Source organism: Portunus trituberculatus, chromosome 22, assembly GCF_017591435.1.
Source record: "Portunus trituberculatus isolate SZX2019 chromosome 22, ASM1759143v1, whole genome shotgun sequence".
Classification (NCBI taxonomy): domain Eukaryota; kingdom Metazoa; phylum Arthropoda; class Malacostraca; order Decapoda; family Portunidae; genus Portunus; species Portunus trituberculatus.
This window is the reverse complement of record NC_059276.1, coordinates 5,485,276-5,495,275: the sequence shown is the minus strand read 5'-3', so window position 1 is coordinate 5,495,275 and position 10,000 is coordinate 5,485,276. Positions and strand designations below refer to the sequence as shown.

At 41.5% G+C, this 10,000-nt stretch overlaps 1 protein-coding gene across 1 annotated transcript in view; it reads left to right on the top strand.

Moving 5' to 3' along the window:
- The window catches only part of LOC123507581 (membrane-associated guanylate kinase, WW and PDZ domain-containing protein 3-like), a 119,120-nt gene that overhangs the window by 58,138 nt on the left and 50,982 nt on the right, over positions 1 to 10,000 (top strand). The window contains exons 4-5 of the mRNA XM_045260558.1: positions 2,413 to 2,522; positions 2,869 to 2,926. Coding sequence (XP_045116493.1) covers positions 2,413 to 2,522; positions 2,869 to 2,926 — 168 coding nt within the window. The remainder of the gene's footprint in view (positions 1 to 2,412; positions 2,523 to 2,868; positions 2,927 to 10,000) is intronic.

Here is a 10,000-nt window from a genome sequence, read left to right as displayed (position 1 = left end):
TTCACTTGAGCCATAAAAAAAACATTCTCAAAACTCGAGTAACTTCAAAACTATTCTAAAACACTTTGCTCTATTTCCAGTATTTTCAAAGATCATAGTTTTGTCTCTTATTTGTAGTGTAGAAATGTTGTTAATTTGTCACTAGAGCAATAAAAACATTCTTAAAACCATGTCTATCTTCAAAGCTATTCGGAACTCTGCTCTCTTTCAACTATTTTCAAAGGTCACACTTCTTACTCACATTTATATTTATATTGCAGAAATCTTGTTAATCTGTCACTAGAATCATAAAAACTTTCTTAAAACCTCGTCTAACATCAAAAATATTCTAAAACACTAATCTCTTTCCACTATTTTCAAAGATCACACTTCTTACGTTTATACAGCAAAAATCTTGTTAATCTGTCACTAGAGCCATAAAAACTTTCTGAAAACCTCGTCTAACATCAAAAATATTCTAAAACACTAATCTCTTTTCACTGTTTTCAAAGGTCACACTTCTTAATCGTGTTAATCTGTTAATCGTGTTAATCGTGTTAATCTGTCGCCATACCCATAAAAAAACATTCTTAAAACCTCGTCTAACTTCAAAACTATTCGGAACTGTCTGCTCTCTTTCCACTATTTTCAAAGCTCGCACTCCTTATTCACGTTTATACAGCAGAAATCTTGTTAATCTGTCACCATACCCATAAAAACTCACTCATGAAAACCTCGTCCAACTTTATAACTATTCGTGGGTGTCAGATGAAGCTGGCTGTCTCGAGGCCCCACCTTGTCACTTGTCACCTGCCAGTCTGCCACGGTCCACAGCTTCCCCTCCGCCTTCCACTCGTTCCGTATTCTAAAACGTTTTGCTCTCTCACCATCACTGCTTACCAGAGGTTTCAGTTGAAGATACTCGTTTTTTAAGAGTATTTGTATCATTCTGGTGATAGATTGGCTACATTTCTAATTTATTAAAGGGAGAAACTGTCTTGAAAACCCATCTAGTTGTCTATGTGGCCTTGGAAAATAATTGTAGTGAAAAGGAAAGGCGTTTTTTTAATATGGCGTCAGTAGTGTATCAGCGCCATCTGTTGGTGTGCCGCAAGAGTGTGTTCTGTCCACCCCCCGAAGCGTTTCCTGTTTACTGAGGAAATTAAGACGAATAGACCAAGTTTGTGTGGAAATGCGTGAACTTTCTGTGGCAGGAAGAGGAGGAGAGGAGGGAGGAGGCTGGGAAAGGAAAGGTGAGGGGAAAAGTGAAAAATCGAAAGGAAATCCAGGAAAAAGGAAAGATTTAGACAAGGGTAGTATGAGGAGGAGGAAGAGGGAGAAAGGAGAAAAATCATGAAGGGAGAGACGAAAATAGAGAAGTGTGAAGGGAGAAAGAAGGGAAGAACGAAACCAAAGGAGTTAAAGAGAAAAAAAAGGAAGAAAAAGAGCGGGAAGGGAGAATGGAGGAAGGAAAGATGAGAGGAAAAGAGAAAAACAGGAGAGGAAAGAAAAGAAAAAATTTTGAAGAGGGAAGGAAAAGTGAGATGGAAGGAGGGACAGAGAGGGAGGTGAAGGAGAAAATATATATACATAAAGTGAGAAAAAAAAAAAGAGAGCAGGAAGGAAGAGAAGAGAAGCAGGAGGAGGAGGAGGAGAAGGAGGAGGAGGAGGAGGAGGAGGAGGAGGAAGTGAAGGAGGAGAGGAAACGAAGCAAAAGGTTATGGCGATATGAAGTAAGCAAACATTTTTTTTTCTGCAAATTCAGCAACTTTCTCTCTCTCTCTCTCTCTCTCTCTCTCTCTCTCTCGTTACTAATTCTTGCTCCTAACACTCTTTCACTCCCTCACACATAACTATTGCTACTTTTTCCTTACTCTATATTACTCTTTTCCTTCATAACTACTCCTATTTCACCTCCTACTCCCTCCTCCTCCTCCTCCTACTCCATCGCTACTTCTCGCTTCCTTACTCTTTCAATCTGCCATAAACACTAGTAGATGAATCAAGGAGAAAAGGAGGAAATTGTGGTAACGAGACTGGGAGGGAAGGAATAAGAAGGAAGGAATGAAAGAGGGAAGAATGTAAACAAGAAAGGAGGTGCCAATATTACATGAAGGGAAGATCGAGTAATGTAGTCTTCAGAAACGCTTTGCTCTATCACCACGAGTGTTTTCAAAAGGCCACAGGGACGAATAGCCGAGTTCCCAACACTGCTTTTCTTGTTATTAATGTAGAAAAACTATTAATATGTCACTAGAAACTATAAAAACACCTTGAAAAGAACGACTAACTTAATTATGAGAGTTTGAAAAATCGTAATGGTCTTTTTCCAGCACATATTGCCTACCTCTGCTCATCCACGCTTCATTTCTACTCACCCTGCCCACTCTCCTCTGCTTCCCGCCAACTCACACCTACGCTTTCCTCCCGCAGGCTCCCCGGCGGACAAAGCTGACCTGGAAGTGGGGGATGAGATACTGGAGGTCAACGGCAAGAGTCTGGAGGACGCCACCCACACTGAGGTCATCTCGCACATACACCAGGTGAGAATAGGTCACGTTTTGTACCTGTATCAAATAAGGTGACTGTTTCATTATCTCATAGTGTTTATTTATTCACTTTTTTTTGTGTGTGTATGTTTTTTTGTGTGTTTTCTTTCGTTTTAAGGTTATTTGAGGTCATGTTTTGTACGTGTATGAAAGACGGTCACTGTTTCAATTTATAGGCTTTTGTCATGTGGTCTCTCTCTCTCTCTCTCTCTCTCTCTCTCTCTCTCTCTCTCTCTCTCTCTCTCTCTCTCTCTCTCTCTCTCTCTCTCTCTCTCTCTCTCTCTCTCTCTCTCTCTCTCTCTGTGTGTGTGTGTTAATGTTTTGCTCTTTCTCTCCTCAGTGCATAAGGTCAAGAACAATATGTCTTCGGGTCAAGAGGAGAACAGGCAACAAGCTCGGTAAGTACAGCTGTAGTAGTACTGGTAGTAGTAGTAGTAGTAGTAGTAGTAGTAGTAGTAGTAGTAGTAGTAGTAGTAGTATGATGGTAGTAGTCTCTCTCTCTCTCTCTCTCTCTCTCTCTCTCTCTCTCTCTCTCTCTCTCTCTCTCTCTCTCTCTCTCTCTCTCTCTCTCTCTCTCTCTCTCTCTCTCTCTCTCTCTCTCTCTCTCTCTCTCTCTCTCTCTCTCTCTCTCTCTCTCTCTCTCAGTCTATCCTTTCAGTATCGTTTTCTTTGACAGCGGCTGTGACGTATGTAGCGTAAACTAACCTATTCTTGTTTATCTTTAGCATCTTCGTTATTACTCCTAATTTAGCTTCTTTTCTAACTTATTACACTATATTTTTGTGCACTAATTTTGGAAAGGAGTCTTGAATTAAGTGATTATTGTCTTAGATAGGCTTATAATAGTGTTATATATATACTAGACAAGACTGATATAAGTTAACTGTTTTATAATTGTGATGTCATAATTATAAACATATTTGTCATAGTGATATAGGTAAAAGGAAAACGATGGACAGAAAATTGATATTATTCCAAGGGTTTTATATAATTTCAACGTGTTCTACTTCTCGGTTTCCTGCAAAATCTTAACCTCTTCAATGCCATGACATATTTTCATATTAATTTTGCTTACTATAAGATTATTTTACACAGCTTCAGAAACTTATGCGGGGATTAAAATAGTGGAGACTCTGGCCATTAATCTTCTGACCTCCATAGACACTTCCTAATGTTAATAGAATCGTCTAATCACGCCCAAAGTTCATGGTAGTAATGCGTCTCAGTACTGAAGAGTTTAAATGTGATGTTAGTGATTCACAGTACGACAAAAACAAGACACACGGGATAACTATACCACTACCTCTCAGTTTAGCCCCTTCAGTACTGGGACGCATTTCTGTCTTGAGTTTGGTTGTGATTAGACGATTTTATTTACATTAGGAAGGATCTGTGGAGGTCTGAAGATTAATGGCGAGACTCTTCACTATTTCAATCTAACACACAAGTTTTTGAAGCTGTATAAAATCGCCAAATATTAACCAGAATAAACATGAAAAATGAATGGGTTATTATAATTTGTACGTATTTTACCGTCCCATTCGCAAAATATTTCAAGATTGTTAAAATTAGGTTAGGTTACAAAGCTGAGCAAAACAGAAAGCGGGAAACAAATACATCTTTACAAACAACCGGGTTTAACTGAAGAGAAACATGAAATATACATTAATTTTGTAGTTTTAATATATTGCACTGGTTCATACCTTAAATATTCATAGATAACCGTTGAAATAAGACCCTAAATCACTCAGCATACCTAAAGAAACAAACAGAGAACACTGGAGACTATAAAACACCCCTTTGAAAAATTACATGCGTCTCCCCTTAAGAGAAACAGAAAACGGCCACGCTACGCAAGACTGGAAACAAAATATACGGCCAGAGAAATGAGCTAATAAATTTTCCCTTGTGGCCAGCGTTATTATAATTCCCTGAGGATGTATATCATATAATACTGCCCAGCCTGAACCATACACGGAGCCATCTAGCCGAGCAGTAACACAGCCATAACACAACACACGACCTCTTAGGAACAGACGTGTGTTGAATGGAAGGGCTGGGACACACACACACACACACACACACACACGCATGGGAGGAAGGTAGTGATGGTGGTGGTGAGGGTGTTTGTAGTGGTGGGTGTGGTGATGGTGATAGGTGGTGGTGGTGGTGGTGGTAATTAATGATGGTGGTGATGGTAGGTGGTGATAGTGGTGACGAAGATGCAGTGTATGAAAGGACTTAATTTCCTGTTATCACCTTGTGAGGGAAGCCATTTGCACACACACACACACACACACACACACACACACACACACACACACACACTAAGTATACACACTGACACGCCACTAAAATGCAAGTAGAGAGAGAGAGAGAGAGAGAGAGAGAGAGAGATTTACCACCTTGCCCCCTTCAGTGCCACTCCTCTGAAGGGTCACCTGGGGACTCCCGTGACCCCCCCCATTGAGGTCACCGCGCCGTGTCTGGTCAATGTAAGGTCATATATGGAGTGTCTTTCTGCCATATGTGTGAGAGAGGGAGAGGGAGAGGGAGAGGATAGAGGGAGAGGAGGAGAGGGAGAGGGGGAGGAGAGGAGAGAGGGAGAAGAGGAAGGGATGATGAAAGGAAGAGAGAGAGAGAGAGAGAGAGAGAGAGAGAGAGAGAGAGAGAGAGAGAGAGAGAGAGAGAGAGAGAGAGAATTATTCCCTCATGAATAAACGGAAACATTGCGCAAGAAAGCAAGAGAAGAGAGAGAGAGAGAGAGAGAGAGAGAGAGAGAGAGAGAGAGAGAGAGAGAGAGAGAGAGAGACTACTTCACAAACACACATATACACATACAAACACACTGAGAGAGAGAGAGAGAGAGAGAGAGAGAGAGAGAGAGAGAGAGAGAGAGAGAGAGAGAGAGAGAGAGAGAGAGAGAGAGAGAGAGACTGCTACACAAACACACATATAAACACACAGAGAGAGAGAGAGAGAGAAGAGAGAGAGAGAGAGAGAGAGAGAGAGGTGGGCGTATCTGCTTTATACAGTGCAGGCCCGGGGGAGGGGTGGGAGGGGCGGCCTTGGGTGGTGGGGGGATCGCCTCTCCCTGGGGATCAGGTGACCAATCACTGCCTGGAGCGTGTTTGCCTCCATGGGGGAGAGAGAGAGAGAGAGAGAGAGAGAGAGAGAGATACCGTAATAAACTAGTCTTGATAGTAATAATAATAATGATAACAATAATAATAGTGATAATAATGATAACAACAACAACAACAACAACAACAAAGAAGAAATCCATAAGAACATACGAAATATTATTATTATTATTATTATTATTATTATTATTATTATTATCATTATTATTATTATTATCATTATTATTATGAAGGAAAGTGAGAGTAAATGATAGAGGAAATGGAGAAACATGAAGAGGAGGAAGAGGAAGAAGAAATGATGAGTGATAATTGTACAGACTCTTAATTATAACCACCACCACCACCACCACCACCACCACCACCACCACCACCACCACCACCACCACCACCACCATATGCAACAATAACATTCCTTGCTCCCCTTTCCTCCTCCTCCTCCCTTCCCCTCTCCTCGACCCAAACCACCCCTTCACTAATGAGCTCCCCCAAGCCCTCCAGCCGCCCCCTAGCCCTACAGCCCCTCCCCTCCCGTCACGCCCAGCATCACACAGGCATTTAAATTTCCACCTGCCCAGCTTCCCTTTAGGATTAAATGTATTGTCTCTCTTTTAACCCCTTCAGTACGATGACGCGTTACCATATTCACTCTCCTTACTATTTGGTGATTTTCTACAGCTTCAGAAACTCATGTGGGGATTAAAATAGTGAAGACTGTAGCCATTAATCTTCTGACCTTCGTAGATCCTTCCTAATGTCAATAAAATGGTCTAATCGTGCACAAATCTCAAGGTAAAAATGTGTTCCAGTACTGAAGGTGTTGATTTGCTTGCTGCACCGTCAGTCTAGAAAATAAAAGATGATATTACAAAGGATTAAGAAAAAAACTAATAATGTGCGATTTTAATTTGAGTTTTCAAGACATTTATCCCTGTCTTTTGGTTAACGCTTTCCGATTTGTAAGGGGACCGGCGACTGAGTGGGCCTTTCTTTATGTTTTTTTCCCCTTAGCCAGTTTTCTCCTCTTGCATAAAATAAAGGTAACATTGTATTATTATTAACTCACTGGTGAACTGAAGAATTAATGTAGTTAGGAATAAGAAGGAACTTAGATTAGGGTGAAATTTATTGAAGAAATGTGATGGATTAACCCCTTCAGTATTATGACGCATTTTCCTATCTATTCTGCTTACTATTTGGTGATTTTATACAGCTTCAGAAACTCATGTGGGTGATTAGAATAGTGAAGACTGTGGCCATTAATCTTTTGACCTCCATAGACCCTTCCTAATGTTAATAAAATGTTCTAATCACACCTATAACTCAAGGTAAAAATGTGTCCTAGTACTGAAAGGGTTAAGCAAATATTTAAAAAAAGAGACCAAACACAAGATTTTCGAGATGTGTGTGTGATGAAGCAATAAAAAAAAAAATGAGTGAATAGAAAGTATAGCAAAGAAGTTTATAAATAGATAGATAAATGAATAGATAAAATAGAGATAAGAAAATAACACCGTACACACACACATACAAACAAAACAGCAACTGAATACCGTACTACATAAAACAACCACAAAATCAAAATAAATAAATAAATAAATACAGAAAACGAACACTGTAGAACCAAAACAAACCAAGCACGAGAAAGAGAAAACGACACAAAACCTCAAAGAAAACGTAACTAGAAAGAGGCAGACTGGAATAAATCGACCCTCACACCACCACCACCACCACCACCACCACCACCTGTGTTAGTAATGGTGGCGGCGCCTGTTTGGTGTTTTGAAGTCTCAAGGTCAAGGGTGCCACAGTGTCAGAGCCGCGTTATGCCTCATCAGGCCAGCTCGTTACCTGATAGTGCCTCGTTTGTGGTAGAGAGAAGAGGAAGAGGAGGAGGAGGAGGAGGAGGAGGTGGAGCGAGGCTAGTAAGGGTACAAAAAGAAGAAGGAGAAATATAGTGAAAGAAATAATGGAGAGGAAAAGAGAGATGGAGGAATGAAGTAAATAAATGAAGAGTAACAGAAGGAAAGAAGAAAGATGGAAGAATGATAAGAGGAAATAGAAGAAGAGAGGAAGGATAGAAAAGGAGATAGGTAAAACATAATAAAAGAAGGAATGGAGAGTAAAAATAAAGGTGGAAGGGTGAAGTAAATAAATGAAGGGTAACAGAGGGAAGAGAAAGAAAATGGAAGAATGATAAAAGGAAGTAAAGGAAGAGAAGATGTGGGGAGGGACTGAGGAAAGAGGAAAGAGAAAATGAGAGTGATAAGTAAGAGGAATGAGGCGGAGAAAGAAAGGAAAGTGAGATAAATGGAAACAAAATGAGAGAAATAAAAAAAAGAAAACCACCAGAGAGAGAGAGAGAGAGAGAGAGAGAGAGAGAGAGAGAGAGAGAGAGACTCACGAAATGTCCATTAGCTTGAGAGAATGACAAACAGACAAACAGTGATTAGAGGTGCAGCGTGGGAAACAAGAAGGAAAGAAAGAAAAGAAGGAAACAAACAAGAAAATAAACTAGAGAAAGAGAGGAAGAGGAGGAAAAGAAAATTGAGTTATTAGTTTTAATTATTTTCTTCTTTGTTTACTTTTTGAAGGGAAGGGAAGGGGAGGGGAGGGAGAGAGAGGGAAGGGAGGGAGGAAGGAGGGAAGGAGGGAGGGAGAGAAGGAGGGAGGGATGGAGGGAAAGGAAGGTATACATCTGGTTCATGTTAGTGTATGGTTCTCATGACACACACACACACACACACACACACACACACACACACACACAGTTCAGCAGTATAATTTCCTTCCTTCCTTCCTTCCTTTTTCTTTCTTCCTTCCTTTTTCTTCTTTTCTTTCTTCTTTACTTACTTCTTTCATTTATTGTTTCTTAACACCATCTCTTTTTGTATCCTCCTCCTCCTCCTCCTCCTCCTCCTCCTCCTCTTTCTTCTCCTCTTCCTAGTGACGAGGGGCGTGATGGCAGCCACGCCCCTCTTGGTGTTGACTTTCTGTCCATCACCAATACGACCACCACCACCACCACCACCACCACCACCACCACCACCACCACCACCGCCACCAGGATACCTTTTTACCTGTGTGTGTGTGTGTGTGTGTGTGTGTGTGTGTGTGTGTGTGTGTGTGTCGTTTGACTATTCAGAGAGAGAGAGAGAGAGAGAGAGAGAGAGAGAGAGAGAGAATTCCTTCCTTGTTTTCAGTATATATTATCTCCTCCTGTCCTCTCCTCTCTCTCTCTCTCTCTCTCTCTCTCTCTCTCTCTCTCTCTCTCTCTCCCTTCCCACCCGTTATTCTTCTCATTAGCGGCTCACACACCTGTCTTCCCTCCCTCCCCCACCCTCACCTGTCCATCCCCCCTCCACCTTTCCCACCGTTAATTACTGGCCCCAGGGGAAAGAGGGAGAGGGAGGGGGAGAGGGAGGAGAGGAAAGTTACCTGTGTGTTGTGTTGCCTGTGTGTTGCCTGTGTTGCTGTGTGTTGTCTGTGTTGCTGTGTGTTGCCTGTGTTGCCTTTGTTGTCTGTGTGTTGCCTGTGTTGCTGTGTGTTGCCTGTGTGTTGCTGTGTGTTGCCTGTGTTGCTGTGTGTTGTCTGTGTGTTGTCTGTTGCCTGTGTGTTGTCTGTGTGTTGCCTCAGGTCTTAATTTGGAAAGGTCATGGTCATTACAAGAAGAAAATAGTTTGTAATATTATTTTTGCTTCTATTTTCTGTTTTATAGAGCCAATAGCTAGCCAAAGGGGTCTCCAAGCGCACGGGTTTGAATCCTGTCCACGGTCCGAGTGTAGGTTGGGCTTCCTCACTCGGGGCAACGGTTTCCTAGCGGGTGGGCTTTGAGATAGGAGGTACCACAAAAAGTTTCCCCTTTAGCACAGAAATTACCATGAAAAGCACACATTGTATAGAAAAAAAAAAAATGGACAAATGTCTTGAAACCTCCCTCTTGAATGGAGTCACTTCATAAGAAGTTGGAAATGCTCAGTCACGTCAAAGGAAGTTGGAAATACAGAGTCACATCATAGGAAGTTCGAAATACGGAGTCACGTCATAGGAAGTTGGAAATACGGAGTCACGTCATGAGAAGTTGGAAATGCGGAGTCACGTCATAGGAAGTTGGAAATGCGGAGTCACGTCAAAGGAAGTTGGAAATACGAGGTCACGTCATAGGAAGTTGGAAATACGGAGTCACGTCATAGGAAGTTGGAAATGCGGAGTCACGTCAAAGGAAGTTGGAAATACGAGGTCACGTCATAGGAAGTTGGAAATACGGAGTCACATCATAGGAAGTTGGAAATACGGAGTCACGTCATAGGAAGTTGGAAATACAGACACAGG